At 52.5% G+C, this 18,493-nt stretch overlaps 1 protein-coding gene across 1 annotated transcript in view; it reads left to right on the top strand.

Annotated features, from left to right (window-relative positions):
• LOC144945960 (disintegrin and metalloproteinase domain-containing protein 10-like) overlaps positions 1 to 18,370 on the top strand; it is a 54,881-nt gene extending 36,511 nt beyond the window's left edge. The window contains exons 9-16 of the mRNA XM_078874633.1: positions 6,441 to 6,604; positions 7,127 to 7,304; positions 8,185 to 8,338; positions 10,074 to 10,257; positions 11,892 to 11,991; positions 12,563 to 12,783; positions 15,215 to 15,341; positions 15,499 to 18,370. Of these exons, the coding sequence (XP_078730759.1) occupies positions 6,441 to 6,604; positions 7,127 to 7,304; positions 8,185 to 8,338; positions 10,074 to 10,257; positions 11,892 to 11,991; positions 12,563 to 12,783; positions 15,215 to 15,341; positions 15,499 to 15,587 (1,217 nt within the window). The 3' untranslated portion in view covers positions 15,588 to 18,370. The remainder of the gene's footprint in view (positions 1 to 6,440; positions 6,605 to 7,126; positions 7,305 to 8,184; positions 8,339 to 10,073; positions 10,258 to 11,891; positions 11,992 to 12,562; positions 12,784 to 15,214; positions 15,342 to 15,498) is intronic.
• Positions 18,371 to 18,493: the final 123 nt, after the last annotated feature.

Genomic DNA, 18,493 nt, shown 5'->3' with positions numbered 1-18,493 from the left:
ATTGGCGGGCGGCATGGGCGGCGCTGCCCGGGGGCCTGGCGGGGGCCTGGCGGGACGAGTTTTTTCCAGTCCATGGCACCCTGGCACCTGCTCCCGAAATACCTGCGAGAGTGCGCGTGGGGTCGAAGCTTACCCTGGCTACCTACGGGTGCCGCCACCTCTGCTGTCTGCACGCTTCATTGGTGCCAGCGCGCGTCGCGTGGAGCGCACATCGTGGCGAGGCCGAGGGTGCACTTGGCGGCGTGGGGCGTCGGTGGTTTTTCCTGACAGTGCGTGCGGTTCCATATTTTGTGAAGTCGTGAGCGCGGGAAGGATACACGTGCTGCTCTGAGACTGACGTGTACATTTTATTTGCAGTGAATGCTGTAAGGAATTTTTTTTTTATTTTGCCCAAAATTACGACTGTTGGGACAATTTCCGTTAGCGAGCACGTATTTAGGCTGACACGGCGCCCGAGACGGTGGTGTGTTTGGCATCATGCCCCGCCGCTTTGGCTCCCCAATGCGACCTAAGGAAGGTCCAAGATCTGTTCAGATATTCATTACCGGTGTTGGCCGTGAGCTCGAAGGTAGCGCACGCACGTGTACACACGTCGGTACACCCCAACTCCTGCTACTGCAGTCACCTGTACACCCGGATACCTGCACGAGTCCACACACAGCACACTGCACTGTGTCCAAAACAAAGACAAAGAAGCCCCGCATGGCCTTCATCACTCCTGTTAGCAAGCCGCTTTGAAGGCCGAAACGGCATACGAGGGGGTGGGTGGCCAGCACCACACCCGACTGCCTTTGCCTCCCGAGTGGCGATGTTTACACATCACACTCGTTACTCATTTGAGGCTGAGTCGACCTGGGGCAGGCCCAGGACTGGTTCACATAAACCTCACTGATATTGGCTGTGTGCGGGAATCAAACTTGTGTTGCTGGGTTCATAGTGCAGTACACGAACTCCTACCTACGTGTATTCACACCTACGCACTCATACATAACGTACACATGGACGCGCATACCCATCATACTCACCGACGGCCAACACCGCGCATACGTATGTCTGTTCACGCAGAGACATTAATACGCATGAACAGACACCCATCACTGATACACAGCCGATGCTCGCGCGCATTTGGGCAAGTGCTGTTAGCGAGCGGCTATTAAGGCCGGCACGACGCACGAGATGGATGGGGTGGTGGGGGGGGACAGCAACACGCCGCAATAGGTGCTCACTTAATACTCACTCCACCTATGGGATTCCCAGAACCAGTTTTGACATCAATCGCCACGAATGTCAGCCGCTAAGTAAGTAACTAAGCACATTTATAAGCACGTTATCACGAGTGCGTTCATGGGAATCGAACTCGGGTCGGTGGGTTCATAGCGCAATGCGTCAACCACTGCTCCACCACTCCCCTCAACACACACAAAACGTGTCACCACAGCACTTGGAAGTTTTGAAGGCTTTCTGGCAGGAGGTCACGGGACAGACCCAAGTGTTATAGGTTAATTGACTGAGACGACTGACAGATGCACCAGCTGTGCTCGCCACTGTGCCACCTCGCTGCTTATTAGCCGCCCGGCGCTCCGCTCGTTGATTTGCGCATCGTTCCTCTGCCCTCCGTTGTTGTTGGAGGGCGACTGCCTCCAAGCACACGATTCCACGTGGACTGTCCTCACTCCAGTGTGCAAAGAGCCAACAGCTCTGATTGGAGTCGGAATGCACGCCCTGCATGTGATCGAACAATTAAGGCATTTCTCATTTACTCGCTAACCATGCAGGTTTAATGAGTAACGTGTGAGCGCCGTGCACGAGGCTCCTCCGCCGTATTTTTAGCATCGCGGTCGTTGGGCAATCGATGGCGCGGTGTTTAGCGCGGTGTGCCGGCACGTGTCCCGTCTAGGGTTGCCACCTGTCCTGATTTTCCCAGTACGTCCTCAATTTGAGATAGCTGTGCTAGGAAAATCTGGAATTCTTTACTGGAATATTAACATTTCTGGGGTGTTTTTGGTCAGTGGTTTAACAATAATAATAAACCACTGCATTTACACGTCATTCTCCCCTCTTGAGAGATATTTTTCCTTTCCTTCTCTTAGTGTGTTCCGGTTTTGTTTGAGCTTCGGAGGTGGCGACCCTAGTCCTGTCAGCTGTCCGTGATGTGGCTGGAGCTTGCGTTGTGCGGCACACGGCTATGACGTGGGAGGCATCGGGGTATGAATGTTTCCATTGCACGCGGGCGGGCAGACGCACGGACGAACGCGACTGTCCTATTTTTGTTGTGGTGCCCACGAGGGCAGCATTGCTTGCAGTAGTGTCGTTTGTTCCGTCAGCCTCAAAGCGCTTTAGTTTTTTATTTTCAACCAGTTTAGATTTGTCACGAATGACGCGCGATTAGAGGATGCGTCGCGGACGCGTGTTTAAATTTTATTTACTCGTCTGAATATTTGTTTAGGCAGTTGACAGCACAAGGCCTAAAGGGCCGCAACCTCAAGTGGCCAGCCACAAACAGCGCTGTCAAGGTTGTCAGAGATAAGAGTTAACACACGTGTGTTGTGAACGTGAAAATCGATTGTAATTGGGTTTTATTCCTGCCCACGGCTAACATCAATGGCGAGTGATGTCTGTACCGGTCCTGCCCTCCACTCCCCCACCTTTTCACCAATCTGCGCTGACCGACGGAGTGAAGTATGGCCAAACAATCCCCACCACCGACACCGTGCGGGGAAGGCACTCATCCAGTAGTGGAAACACCGAGAGCTGCACATTATTAAATTATTACTACAAGGAGAGAGCTTCACATTCAGAGGCACACAAATGCATTGAGACATTGTGAGTGCGATCTGTTTTACATAACTAAGAGTGTATATGGCTCTGTCGTAGAATTGGAGAGGCCATCTCTGCCAAACCTTCACAAAGTACTTAGGCCAAGGTCTTGCCCTCTCAGCTGCCGGTCAGGCTTCACAAGAGTTGTTTTTTATGGGTTTGGCTTCGGGTAACCCACTTATTGGAAGCCGGTAATGCGTGAAAGAAACACTCAACCCCAGGGTCATTTTGGCATTATTCCAATTAGTCGAATAACGGGGCTGTATTTTTTGCGTCAGGCATCGGACTGTCACCCAGAGGTCGGTGACCAACGTGAATACCTAAAGCCAGCCGGTGGTGATCACGAAACTGTAAGAGCAGACTTGTGGAGGTCAGCTGTCCGCTCCGCAACTAATACAGGATCTAACGGAAGGCAGGAAGGAAGCGATGGCGAGGCACGGTGACATCAATGGCAGTGGCCGCGATGACGTCTGCACCTTGACGTGTGAACTCCTGAAGCCGCCATTATGCGCGCGTGGTTATGTTGGTGGAGCCTCGTGTTGACTCGGCGAGGATCTTTGAGTGTTCCCCTCTCCTGAGTGTTCCCCTTTCCTGAGTTTACACTCTCCAGAGTGTTCCGCTCTCAACGGAGAGCTAATCCCCACTGGAGTGGTCCACGGAGGGAGTTTACTGAGCCGTGCGGCACCGCTGGGTTTATCCGCAGCCGTTGTGTGATCCTTGAGATGTCATGTTCAGAGTCACAGTTCGAGTCAAGAGATGATGATGTTTTTTGTAACATTGTGGTGAATGTCGGAGCCTCCGGCTGGCTTGACGGATCACGTGGAAACGTTTACATACAACGTAGAAGAGAACTCGTCTTTTCCGTTGTGATACGGTGGACGTATATCGCGGATCCTGTCATCGGTGAGGGTGATGCACGAACTTGCTCCACTTATCCACGGGAAAAAATCTTGGAAAATTAGAGTAATTTGCTCCTCGACCCGACTTATCCGTGAAATATTTGTGAGTAATTGGACACTTTTCTGAAATGACTTATAGGGTAATTTGTGGATCATTGGATGCATAGGGCCACCCATAATAGGAGTCGTTAATTATTTGAAAAGCAGCAGTTTGTACACGTGAAATACGATGCTTTTAGTTTAGTTGTTCTCCGATGTGTTTTGGAGTCGTACTACTTGTTGTTCGGCACAATGTCCGTCGTTTCGCTCCACGCACCGGGAGCTCCAGTTCTTGAAAAGCGATACAGCACAACGGCGGAAACCTCCGCGGTAAGAACCGTAAAGGAGATGGTGAATCGGCGAGTCGTTACAGCCCCCTCGCTGTTGGCAGCCGTGCCCATTTTGGGAGCGTGACACTCGTGGACTCGTGCGGCCCTGGCTGACGTCGGTTTCCACAGCAACTGTTCCCTCTCCCTTCGGGGCATCCAGGTGTACAGTAGTGGGAAAAGCGTCGCGGAGGCCAGAAGTTGGTCAATGTATAATCTGGCAGCAGAGTTGTTTGAATAAAACATGAACTCAAGGCTAAAGGGAAAAAAAGTCCGTCTCTCTAAGAAAATCCCGCAGGTGTTATTTTACTCGTTTAATTCGTCAGCGTGAGTGGTCTTTAAACAAATAAGTAGCTAGAAACCCTGTGGGTATTGTGACACGTGCACTTGGAAAGAAACGCGGGCGACACCCGGTTTAAAGCATAATACATTAATTAGTCCACGAGTGACGTTGCTGCCCTGGTGTGCCCGTCTTTTTGCAGCACGTGGCATGTCCGTACAGGACATGAGGTCTCTACGGATAAACCAACGTCACAGCCGTAGGTAAACAAAAACAAGAAAATATGAAAGGAATTTGCAAGTTGCTGTCTTCCAACGACCACGGCATTGCGAGCTGTGGCAAGCTGCGAGGGTAGGGAGCCTCCTTCTTTCCTCCTGCCTCGTGACATAAACTTGGCCACGCTAACCAGTCTGGGAGGTGATGAACAATCAGCAGCGGCGTGAATATTGGAAAATCGAGATCGATCATAGAATTACTTGCGGCGCAGCCAATGGGGGAGTCCTTTCTAGTGGGGCTAGCGGTGGGGTTTGCGGATCCCCCGGTAAAGCAGCTCTTGGTAGAGCATTGAACGGCGGCTTTGGCACTAACGAGCGCCCACCCGTCCTTCGCCGTGTCCTCCCATGGCACTCGTGCTGGCGGTGACTTTGGTGTAGGTGACCGCGCGCTTGGGCACGCGGTAGGGAGGGGCGCACGCGTGTCCGTAGCGAGCAGCGCTGTCACATGTATGTTTGGCGTGGGAGAGAATGCCGGTTTATTTGTGTGCGCACAGCCCCCGTGACTTTGCGTGCTCGGTCGACGGCGGTTGGAGGGTTCTGGGAACGGAGGAGGTGTGCGAGGTAGGGGTGGGCGGGCGGGCGGGCAATGAGGCTGCGTTGGTTTTTTTGAGACGTGGAAGGCGTTGGTCACCCTCACACCCACGTCCGCTCACTACTCCCGAGTGGAGGTTGCCCTGTCCTACACTCCGCGCCACGCTGTTGGATCCAACTGAAATGCCCAACTAGTCCCCGTGCCGCCGCCACGTTTCAGCATGGGGCCGTGCGTGCCGGACCGAGAGGGACACGCGCATCAGGCGAACGATCGCGAGGCATTCTTTCCTCTCTCCCGCGTGTCGCCCCGGGGAACGTTTAATTCGCCCCGTGGGTCTGAATCGCAGCTCGGCAAAGCGTGCGTTGAACACGAAGGCTATTACGGCCCGGGAGGGCTCTGTGTGTGCACAGCGACCGCCGCTCTCGCGCCAGCAAGAAAAATAACGAGGGCAGTTTTTTTACTCTCCCTCCCACCGTCTAGAGAATTTGCTGACCAACTTTGCAGTGCACGAGTTTAATTTACTCTCCCTTGTTTGGCGTGTGATTGTGCGTGGTTTACCACCCCCAACGTTTGATCTCTGTTTGTCTTGAGCCATTGGGGCTGAGTCGATTATATTAGCACTGAATGTTCCGGCCATCCCGTGTCACGAGCACAGATGAAATGGGAAATCCAAAGAGCACTCCTCCCCCACCCCCAGACTGCACGGCAGCGCGCGGTTGAACACCCACGCAGCTACTTCACCACCACGGCCGTCCATCCTCCAGTTCATGATTATTGACACGGCGCCCACGCACAACCACAACTTTACAACCGCAACCATTTTAATAAACCCATCGCCTGGTATGCAGGAGATCCTGGGTGCAAATTCCTGACCTTGACACCCATTAATTTGGAATTCACGTGTTCTCTCCCTCCCCGTGGTTGTGTGGATTTTTCTCCGGTTCCTTCTGTTTCCCCCCCCCCCTCCTCCATATTTTGAAACATACTTTCACACATGATGATGTACGCCACTGTCATGAGCTCATATACAAAAAACGACAGTTCTTACAATCTCTCTCACTGGTGAGTATTGAGATATTGGTGCCAGTATGATGGCTCTGTTGCGTTGCTTTCCGGGTGAGGGGAAATGCAGGTGAGAACTGGAGCGCTGAGATGTTTCTTGGTTGAAACGGTGAGTTCTGGATTACCCAGCGTGCGTGACGAGATGCGTAACCGGATTCCGGCGTGACGATGCGTGCGTGCGTGCGCGTTCGTCTGCGTGCGCGTGAGCAGGCAGCTCGGGAGGCATCTGTGAAAAGAACAAGGCGTACCCGGACGGCCGACGCAAGTCGCTTAACACCGGCATCGTCACGGTGCAAAACTACGGGCGCCACGTGCCACCCCGCGTCTCCTACATCACCTTCGCCCACGAGATCGGACACAACTTTGGGTCCCCGGTGGGTGCCTTCCAGACGCACCCGCCCCACCCTACACCCCCCCCCCCACCCGTTTTTCCCCAAACAAAGGATTTGGTGATACTGCCGCGTTAGCGTTCGTAGTATCGGTTCACCATTGCAAATGAGGCAGCTATCCTGATTCCTGAGTTCGCATCTTGTTTAAAAAATAAACTTAAACTAAACTTGGCAGTGGCTTGCACAACGCAAATGACAATAATTGGGCAATGGCCCTTGATAGGAAACCCATTGCCCAACACATTTCCTATTATATATTTTTATTTTATTTTAAGGAAGTTCTATTAACAATGATCTGAAACGGTCCTGGGCCTTAAATGAGTTCCTGGTTCCATGTGTAAACATCAGCATTGGGGAGACAAAGGCAGCCGGGCGCGTGTGCTGGCCGCCCACCCCCTCATGTGCCATGCCAGCCTTCATAGGTGCCTTCGAATGGCACTTGCCATCGGCAGTCTGTTAAAGGCTACTCGGGGGATCTTTGTGATCTTTGTATTTGCGTGCGAGCAGCACGACTCTGGCCAGCAATGCACGCCGGGCGAGGGCACGCTGATCAGCGACAAGGGCAACTTCATCATGTACCCCAGCGCCACCAGCGGCTTCAAGGCGAACAACAACCTCTTCTCTCCTTGCAGCATCGGAAACATCAGCCGAGTGCTCGTCGCGCGCAAGGACTCCTGCTTCGTGGGTGCGTGGGGAATGGTGTGGCCAGTGGCGTAGGGCGGCCACAGGCCATGACGAGTCTTTCGTGCGAGTCTCGTGAGAAAGTGCTGAAGATGAAGCCATTGCCAACGCTTTCCAGCTTCTCAATTGAGTCTGTGGCAGAGGTCGCAATCGGGTACCCGATACCCGTACCCTATCCAATACCCGGCTACCTGTACCCGGCCGGGTACGGGTACGGGTAGGCCGTGAGTCACTGGTGAGTAACCGTTTGTCACTCATTTCCCAACGTCTTGTCTCTTCTCACAATTCAAGTTCCTAGAATCAACCCACCCACGCCTGCAACATGGCTTCATCCCAGAGGTCGCAATCGGGTACCCGTACCCTACCCGATACCCGGCCGGGTACGGGTTGCCGGGTATCGGGTAGGGTAGGGGTACAGCTACCCATTTGCGACCCTGGTGCGGCCGGGTACGGGTAAGAAATCAAAACCCGTTTGCGACTTCTGGTCTGTGGGTCTCAATGTGGGATCTTGGGGTCTATGTGAAAAACCGCTGATGATGCAGCCCCTACCAGTGCATTTTGGTTTCTCATTGGGTCTCTATGCGAGTCTACGGATCTCTGTGCATCTATGGGTCTCCGTGTGAGTCTATGGGTCTCAATTTGGGTCTTTGGGTTTCTGTATGAAAAAGCGCTGATGATGAAGCCACGTGCATACATTATCACCTGAAAATCTCTGAGAAAACCCAAAGCGGCATTGGAAGCCTAAACCTGCAGCCACGAGCGGCCGATGGCCGTAGCGTCGCCGTGTATCGTACGAGGACGTCGGTGGCGAGCGCGTGCTTAATACCTCTGCGTGCGTCTGCGTGTGCGTCCATCTGCATGTGCGTGCGTGTGCGTGTGCTCAGAGTCGAACAAGCCAATCTGCGGCAACAGCCTGGTGGAGGAAGGCGAGGCGTGTGACTGTGGCTTCATGGACCAGTGCAATGGAGACCCGTGCTGCTACCCGGCCGACGACACAAGTGGAAAAGGTTGCCAGCTCAAGCCCGGCAAGATGTGCAGGTGCGGGTCAGGGTGGGGGAGGGGAGTGGGGAGGGGAGTGGGGGGGGGAGCAGGGGGGGGAGGGGTGTGGGGGGGGAGCAGGGGGGAGCGGGACCTCAGAGCCGTGTACCCTCTCACTGTTGGGCAAAGCGCTTTTATGGTTGGCACGGCATGCGATGGCACACTCGCGAGCAAAAACAGGAACTTCTCGCGGCCAGACGAGTGGCAGCGCGAGGTGGAGAGGGCAGCTTGGGTGAGGGTGAGGAGAGATGGACACTGCGGGGAAAGGTGGAACGTGCTCGCGGGTGGTGCAGCAGAGTGGAACAGGAGGATACGTGGTTTGAACAATACGGCAAGACAGAACAGCAATGACAGGTGGGGCACGGCATAGCGAGGTGGAACAGGTAGGAGGGTAGGGTGTCAAAAGTAGCTGCAGGGTGATGAGTAGCCCCATATTTAAGAACAATAATTTACTTATCCAAGAAAGAGTCCAAGTACTCTTTTTCAGGAGGGTCCTGCATTGGGTTTTTTTTTATTTTTAAGCTGTTTTCAGCCAAGAAACGATGTGTTTATAGAAGTGGGAGGAAACCAGAGGGCCCGGAGAAAACCTACACGTGCGTGGGGGCAACACTACATCCCCGTACAGATGAAAACAGATGAGGATTAGTCCACTTGCTGTACTGTCCTCCTTGCAAGCCAGGGTATGGCGGCACCTCCTTGACGCCCACGGGAATGGAGTTTCGCAACATTTGCGCGGTGATCCATCAACCCACGCTGCCTCCCCCAGTGCCACTTGCATAGCCACCACCGCCCGGCTGTCGGGTGTGATTGTGTGCACTTATTGTGCAATCACGCTCTACATATATAACAAACCGAAAGATAACAAACCGATGTTGCAAACAACGGAATTTACAAGGCGATGGAGAGTACTCGCGATAAGCGCGATTCACAACTCAATTTCACAATGAATGTTTACAGTGATAAGGGCAGTTCCAAATTACATCTCGTCACAGTGTTACTAAAAAACCGTTACGCGAGCTACTGTATCCATCGGTAGTCCAGATAAAGGTAACGTGCTCATACTATGCGGATATCTTCACTGATACTATGGTAATACGATACGATTACTCATACCACACGAATCATCATCAGCCATGATCCATCCATTGCCGGATGAAGGACTCTCCAAGCCGTCCCCATCTCTCACGGTTCTATGATGCAGCAATCCACCTAAAGTTCACGGGTTGCTTTCTTCGCTCTGTCTCTATGGTAGACATCCTCTTGGATAATTATCCAAGGGAGGGAAGATGTGCCCAAGATAATTATGGATAATTATCCAAGGGAGGGGAATATCACACCTTTACTCACCCCCTGTAACAACCGTTACTGACGCGCGCGGTAATATCCGCACCAGTTCACGACATCAGTGTGTGTATATTCTTGGTTCTTTCGGTAAAGTCACGTAGAAGGGAAATAATACAATAATAAAAATAAAACTATAAAATTCTCACGACGTTGCGATTGCAACACAAGCAATCATCATCAGGTGTGAAAACCACAGCTTTTATTTGTATTATTTTATTATTTCCCTTCTACGTGACTTTACCGAAAGAACCAAGAATATGAATCCCTGCAGTCACGAAAGCTTTAAATCGAAAACTATAAATCACTGTGTGTATTTACCCACGCGGTTTGCCAGTGCCTGACACCCACGTCTACCCCCACCCTAACTGCCATCCTCCTTGCCGCTGCACAGTCCGACCCGGGGCCCCTGCTGCACCCACGATTGCAAGTTCCGTCTGCGCAGCGACGAGTGCCGAGCGCCCACCGAATGCGCCAAGGAGGGGGCGTGCAACGGCACGAGCGCTGTTTGCCCGGCCTCGCAACCGCAGCCCGACCTCATCTTCTGCAGCAATGAGACGCGCGTCTGCAAGGGCGGGGTGAGCGGCGCCAGGCAGCGTGTCGTTCTGTGCGTCGCAAGGCCGCCACGGCCATCGTCGGGGATGCTCGCAGCCGCGGCTAATGGCTCCTGCCGCGGCGAGCTGGGCGAGGATTTGTCCAAAGAAAAAATAAGTCTTTTACCCTTTTTCGGCGACAACACAGGAGCCACGATGGCGAGATTTTAACTACCCCACCTGTATTGTTGAGCAGTATGTATATTGAACTACTTTCGCATGGTACATAGCCAACCGTTCTAATCGGAGGTGCGTATACAGGGGCTCGTAGGTTCGATCCTGACCCTTGACGCCTGCTGTATATTTGGAGTTTGCGTTTCTTCCCGTGGTCGCGTGGATTTTTCTCCGGGTCCTCTGATTTTTCCCTCAATTGAGCTATCATTTGTAGCCAGGTTGCTTCTGATAAAGTGTTATATAGCTCAGCGGACCTATCCTGGTAAAATAAAAATTGTCAAATAGTACTCTTTGGTTCTTTCGGTAAAGTCACGTAGAAAAATAATAATAGATCACGACGTTTTGATCGCCACACAATCGAAACGTCGTGATCTATTATTATTTTTCTCCGTGACTTTACCGAAAGAACCAAAGGGTATGGATTCCTGCAGTCACGAAGGCTTCAAATCAAGATTAGTCGAATGGTAGTTTAGTTAAGATGTTCAAACACTAAACAGACACCCATTGCAAGGTACCCAGTCTGCATTAACCACACATGCTTGTGGTAAAACATGCAAACAAGCGTGCTTCGGTAACAATGTGACACATTGTCCTTGAAACTGCTTGGCCTACACCGGACAGCCTCCTTTATGGGCTTGTCTCATCGGTGTTAGAGCAGAAAACGCCAAAAGGCGAACCGCACAAAGGCGATGCCAATATCCAAGCATTAATAGCTCGGGTTGAGCAGTCATATCGATGGCAAACGGGGTCCCGTGGAGGATTTGTCCGTTGTGGTCCGGGTGCGTGCGAGGGTGGCGCGGTGCCAATGCCACGGGTCACAGGGGGGGCTGGGAGTGATGCGCCGGTGATCCTCGCTGGTACGGCGCCCGTGTCGAAGATGATAGTGATGGTGGTGCTGAAGTATCGCGAGTGATGGTGGTGCTGAAGTATCGCGAGTGATGGTGGTGCTGAAGTATCGCGAGTGATGGTGGTGCTGAAGTATCGCGAGTGATGGTGGTGCTGAAGTATCGCGAGTGATGGTGGTGCTGAAGTATCGCGAGTGATGGTGGTGCTGAAGTATCGCGAGTGATGGTGGTGCTGAAGTATCGCGAGTGATGGTGGTGCTGAAGTATCGCGAGTGATGGTGGTGCTGAAGTATCGCGAGTGATGGTGGTGCTGAAGTATCGCGAGTGATGGTGGTGCTGAAGTATCGCGAGTGATGGTGGTGCTGAAGTATCGCGAGTGATGGTGGTGCTGAAGTATCGCGAGTGATGGTGGTGCTGAAGTATCGCTCGCGATGGTGGTGCTGAAGTATCGCGAGTGATGGTGGTGCTGAAGTATCGCGAGTGATGGTGGTGCTGAAGTATCGCTCGCGATGGTGGTGCTGAAGTATCGCTCGCGATGGTGGTGCTGAAGTATCGCTCGCGATGGTGGTGCTGAAGTATCGCTCGCCTCCCTCTCCGCAGCAATGCTCGGGCTCGATCTGTGATCGGCACAGCCTGGAGGAGTGCTCGTGCTCCGGGGAGAGCGTGGAGGAACAGTGCCACGTGTGCTGTATGCGCAAGGGTGAGCGCCACTTCCAGCCCCATTTCATTCATTCGTTCTCTCGTTAATTTTGATCAATGTTTTGCTTGACCTGATGGCTCAAGTAAAATTTCCACAGTGACGACCTCCACTTCCATTGCCCCCACTGCTGTGGCACACCGAAATGCAGTTCGTGATCAGTGCATCGTGAGCTGGCGGTGTCCTGCTCACGATCAGCACAACAACTTTTATTTTGACCACCAGCATCACGGCTCCCATCACCGACACCACCGGCACCAACCCTGTCACCACCATCACCACCAGCCCCATCGCTGATGTACGTACAACGAACAAAACAAAGATCCTGAGTAGACCATGGGAAGGCACATGACCGGTTCAGATAATCATCACTCGTGTTGGCCGTGAGCGGAAATCGAACTTGTGTTACTGGATTCCTAGCGGAGCACGCTAACTGTTACACTACCGCTCCCCACGTGTCCATACGCACACATTCACATACCTACACCTACGTGTATTCACACCTATGCACTCATACATAACATACAGCGCGCTAACCGCGACCGCTCCACGCGTGCGTGCGTGCGCGCTGCAGGAGACCCCAGCTCGTGCGCCAGCACCAAGGCGGATGTTTGGATCGACTTCTTCCACTCGAAGGAGCTGAAGCTGCAGCCTGGCTCGCCCTGCAACAACTTCCGCGGCTATTGCGACGTCTTCCTGCGCTGCCGCCTCGTGGACGCCGACGGGCCACTGGCACGCCTCAAGAAGGCCATCTTCAATCCGGAGCTCTACAAGTCATTGGCGCAGTGGGTGCGGGTAGGTGGAAGGCCCGCGCCCGCGCCCGTCCCCTCTTCATCGCTCGCTCTCCCGCTCCATGGGGGGCGCCGCCGCGCGTTGGCTGGCGGTGCGCGTATGCTGCGGCCTGCAGACCCTGTCCCTGATCCGGTCCCTGAACCTGTCTCTGATCCCCCAACCCCCCCCCGTTGGACTCCGTTAGGGTGCGCGTCGCTGCACCGACAAAACCCAAATCCTGAGAAACAATCTCGCCACACTCGTTAACAGGACCCTGCGGGGTGGGCTGGTAGGAATAATACTAATACCGGTACAGGGAAATCGACCGCACACACACGCGCACACACACACGCACATACGCGCACACACGCACATACACGTACACACGCATACACACACACGCACACACACCGCACGCACACACACGTACACACACATGCACGCACGCACACGTAATGAAGTTGTGTTGCTACGCTTCCAGTTCGCCGTGAATAACGATCCGAAGCCCAATAGCGCCCATTCATCACGTCGCTCGAGTGGGCCGGACACGCACACACACGCGCATACACACGCACACGCACGCACGCAAACACACACGCACACACACGCGCATACACACGCACACGCACACACATACACACACGCACGCGCACAACAACAACAACCGCCATTCGCCACTAAGTGGCGGTGACGTCACCACGACGCTTGTGCCAGGCCATGTGCACCTTGAGGCCACGTGAAGTGTCGAACGCCCGCTGGCAGGAGGTCACGGGGCAGACCCAGGTGCCACGGGTCGACTGACCGAGATGACCGAGATGACTGGCTGATGCACCACCTGTGCCCCCTACTGTGCCAACCTGCTGTGCTTTAGCCACCCGGCGCTCCGCTCGTTGTTGTGAGCGTCGCTCCTCCGCCCTCCGTTGTTGTTGGAGGGCGACTGCCTCCAACTGCCCAGTAGCGTCCTTCACGAGCCTCCTCCACTGAGGCCGATCTTGACACCGCTGGTACCAGTCATCGGCAAGTCCACTCAGCTCCACGTCCTCCTGTACGCGCACACACGCGCACACACACACACACGCACCTCTCACCTGCAAGGCAGCGGTCGCCGCTTCTCCTCCCACATCTCTCGTCGCGTGCAAGTTTGTTTTTATCATCAATTCCTCCTCCACCCCTCCCCGCCACTGTTCACCCACCAGAATAAATGAGTTCGCCCATAGTCAGTCGATCAAAAAGTTTCGCCGTGAGGCGCCGGAAGCGACGGCCATCTTGTTTAATTCACAGATCGCAGGGGGAACGGGCGGCCATCTTGTCGGACAGGGTCATGCCAAGTGTTTGCAGTAGGGGGCGATGTTGATACACGGACGGACGGACGGACGGACGGACACATTAATCTATTGGTGGTCTGGTCCACTTCGTTCCTACCAGTATTACTGCAGCCTTATATCACACGGTACACTGTGTGGTACACGGTGTGCCGCCGTGTGGCCCCGGGTCAGGTCCAGCTGAGTGCTTAGGGATGGCATCCAACCCCCGGCGCAAGGGGCACAGTGCGGAGCGGTCTACAGATGGGCCAGGGACGGCCTCACGGCATCGAAGCCAAAGCAAGGTCAGGGTGGCACCGTGCTCGGTGATGCCCTTCTGCGCGGTGGCAGTTCCGAGCCAGCAGTTGAAATTCACATTCCTCTGGCAAGGGCTGGGATCCAGCCCTATCAAATAATTATTGGCTGGGATTTTTCCACCGAGGGCTGCAGCCTCACTGGTGGATTTAGTTAAACTGTGGATCAGAGGCCGCTTACATTATTATTAGATTGTTGCACAAGCCCATAGAGATTGTCGTTAGAATCGTTATCATTTGCTTGCTTACGTGAAGTATAGACATTTAGTTTCCCGGTTTTCCACCTCGCTTATTAGATAAATGTAATTTATTACAATTTTACTTGTTTGAAATATCGATAAGCAACGTAACTATATGTACGTAATTCCGAAAACTGGATATAAGTACAACACATCCTTTATTTTTGGATCAATAATTAGCATTTAGGAATCCAGTAGTAACTTTAGAGTCTTAATTAATCACACGTAACTTCATCGATTGCCAGTTCTCATTGGGACTTCACTGCACCCAACACCAAATGGCGAGAGAGAGAGAGAGCTGTTCAGCTCTTCCTAGTGACTACACGTGGCCAATTTTGATTCGTTCCGTTATTCTCCTACTAAAGAGTAGGAACGCGTTCATCAGAACCAAGTCCTCCGAGGAGATGCAGCGGTGAAATAATTTTGTGTGTAGGGAGCTGGGTAGATCTTTACATCGCAAGGTCATGAGAGGCGGCGACAGCGTTGGCTTGCGGAGGCCTTCAGCGTGGATTGTCCACCAGCTGATGATCACGATGATGATGGTTTCTTCTAAGTATGAATGGAACCCCGGCGCGTGCGTGCTATTGCTGCGGGCGTGCAGGATCACTGGTGGGCCGGCGTTCTCCTGGCCGTGGCTCTCATCATGCTCATGGGGGGCTTCATCTACCTGTGCAGCAAACACACGCCAAGCAGCAACCCCAACCTGCCCAAGCACAAGGAGCTGCCAGGTGAGGTCGCACGGCCCCCACCGCCATCCAACCTGAATGACCGCACGAGGGTTAGATGTCACTGGCTGTGCACCGTCCCTTCTCGTTTTATACGTCTGCTCCTGCATTCTCGTCGCTGAGATGATCCTGTGACCCCCCCCTTTACGTTCCGTGCCAGGCGTGTCGACATTGCGAAGGCAGCAGAGGCAGCGTCAGGCGAGGAGCCGCAGGCCCGACGGCCAGGAGATGCAGAACTTGAGGCGGTGATGGCGGCCGAGCAGAGGGGGGGGTGGAGGGGGCGGGGGGGGATGTGGTTTGTTGTGGGTGGGCGGTTGGAGGAGGTGGGAGGCCAGCGGCAAGGAATGGCAGCAGGAGCAGGAATTCCCACCACTACGCCTACGGGAGTCTACGACAATCACGGCTCCTGCGGTTTTAGGCCTCGCTCACTCCTGCCCCAGGAGGATCGTGTGGCCATGTGGCCGTCCAGACTCGATGCTCCGCTGAGGGATGAAAAGAGCACGGACCGGTCGACAGGAGGCTCGGTTCTGATGATAATTTGACGCCTGCGTAAGAGCGCTGAGCCAGCTGCACACGCACACACAGACACGTATATATACATACGGAATTAGACAGAAAATGTTACGAGCGATTGGTTTCGGACTTAATTTGGTGCATAGACACAGAAAACTGCTCGCCTGCGTCTATAAAGAGAAGGCATTCCATGTGCGGTTTAAGAAACAGCTACCAAGGATAATTGGGCAAAACCTGTGGTGTCGTTTCTGAATCGCTACACAAGCAAATGGTATTTCTGCTGCTGGAGAAGCCTCTGAAATGCCCCTAAAGTGCGCTGCTCTGTAGCATAGCTGGGACATATGTAACAACTCGAATGGGTTAGCGTTTGGCTGTGGTGGGGGGGATCGGTGTTATGGGGAGGCAACCAAAGACTTTGTAACGTATGTTTAATACTGGGCTTTGCACAAGTCCGGTGGCAGTTTCACACCCGGCGTGGGTATCCGTGTGCCCCGATGCCTTCTGGGTGGAACATCAAACCAAGACCTTCGCACACATCCTCCACTGTTGCTTGATCCGAGAATCCCGGTTCCGCACATCTACTGGTTTAAGTGGCTCTTCCTCTTGTCGGCCCAGTGGATGCGGCCCGTTTGTCTCACACAAAGAGACGACGTCGGCACCGTGCAAAGGAAGCGTCGCACGCAGGCGAACCGCCGTGCGAGAGGGACCAAGCACGAAGTCGATTTCAGCAGACATCACTCTCCCTTGCTCAGCAAAGCGAGGACCTGTTTATGCACTCAAATGCAGCGTTCGCTCAGTCCGTTGGAAATGAGGCTGCGTTTTGGTGGAACTGTCTGTTTCACTGGCCTCTGTTTTGGCGTTCGGCACGTGGTGTGCGCAAGCGCGGCGCGCATGGTCTCTGTTTAAACGATGCTTCAATTTGCTGAAGTGCCTAGAAACTGACTGTTTTTAATTTGTCCAGACAACTTGTGCTGCATTTGCACAACAATTTGTATCGCAACTGCCCCGAGGCCACAGCGACCCCAAGAATCTGCATTCCCAGCCCCATCATCATATTTCCCATTTTATCTGAGCTTCGTTTCAGCCCAGTGTGCAAAAAAAGTATAAAGAGGGGTAGATTTTCTTCCACACCCAAATTTTGAGAAGTTTTTTTTCTCTATCTATAACTGGCAAGAAAAACCAAGCCACTAACAAATGTGTACTCTGCTTGTTCAAAGGTATCATATGGATTCCTCAAGAAATGGGATTAGCTCTCGCTAATCTTATCGCTTTTAAAGCAGACGAGGTTAGTCTTATTTTTTACTGCTATTGATTAAAAAGGGACACGTACCGTGCCGCATCTGCAGCGATGAAATTGTAACGTGAGTGGGGGGCCTAGAGATCAGCAGGGGGGGGGGGGGGCGCTCAGCCTTTTTAAGCAACTTTTATTTTTAATAAAAATAAAAGTTTTTTGAGCTACTGAACTGTGTTTTGACCGAGCGTAGCTGGTACACTGACAAGCAGAGCTGTGCGTGTTTAACTTGTGTCGTTTATCATGCCACACGCATTTTGCGTTCTTTTATTCGAGCGCTAAAACCCCCACATGATGTTTTGTGGTCCCCCCCCCTCGTCCTTTTCTAATTTACTTGGCGTGCTCAAAAACGTGGTGACGAGGGCCTGAAGTGATGAAAACATCGCCGATATAATCGTTCTGACACGTCCATACTGGACGTCTGTGAACAAAGAGCTTTATAGCTCATCGGATTCCTCCAGTATAAATATTTTGATTCTGAAATTGTGGTTTATGAACCATCGGATTATTGCACCACGGGGTTATGGGTACTTACAAATTATTTTAATTGATTGCTCGCTCGTGAAATATTTTAATATTTAGGCTCCCGGAACCTCTCCAGACTGATCTGAGAAACTCTCCATTCGCCACTGCTGTGGTCATGCACACTCTATTTCCGTTTACCGTTTTTGTAAAAATATTGAACCTATAGAAAAAATAGGTTTGCGTTCGAGGCCCATTCATTCCATGTTAATGTATTGCTACTGACTTTTAAGCTGTGGGGTATTGTGTGAAAATGCAGAGGTGGAGATTTGAGGCTCAAAGTGGAATTTTTTGTACGTCATGAACGCTACCATCAACGGAGAAAAGTTTGCAGGGGCTGGGACATATAATGGGACCCGAAAATAAACAAACGACAGAAATGTATCTCGTGGGTTTTAGTTTTTTTTACCTATGGTGCTGTGTAGCCTGAACACCTTAAACCGCCGCGTGTATTAAATGAGTTGAGGCCTGTACTCTGTAAATAGCGACGGCTTGCGCTAAAGCGCATCTGTATGGCTTGCACTTATTTTTTACGTTTTTATTACTCTAACCAACGCTTTTTCTTACGTCCCGAACTCCAGTGTAAACTGTTTACCGACATGGCTTTGTCCACTTTTTTTCCATTCTCTGCTTTTTACTAATCTATATTTTGAAACGTTCACGGATGTGCGATTTGAAATGACAAATAAAAGCCAACTGCTGGCTATCAATGTTTTTTCCCCCCTATGTTAAATGTTGGCACCTGTGTCATCTACGATTAAGCTTAATTCTCCCCGCCACTTGCTACCGTACTGCAAAGACAGCAGTCAGCTATGATATTCTTTGCGCT

Source organism: Lampetra fluviatilis, chromosome 39, assembly GCF_964198595.1.
Source record: "Lampetra fluviatilis chromosome 39, kcLamFluv1.1, whole genome shotgun sequence".
Taxonomy (NCBI): domain Eukaryota; kingdom Metazoa; phylum Chordata; class Hyperoartia; order Petromyzontiformes; family Petromyzontidae; genus Lampetra; species Lampetra fluviatilis.
This window is presented reverse-complemented; position numbering and strand designations above follow the sequence as displayed.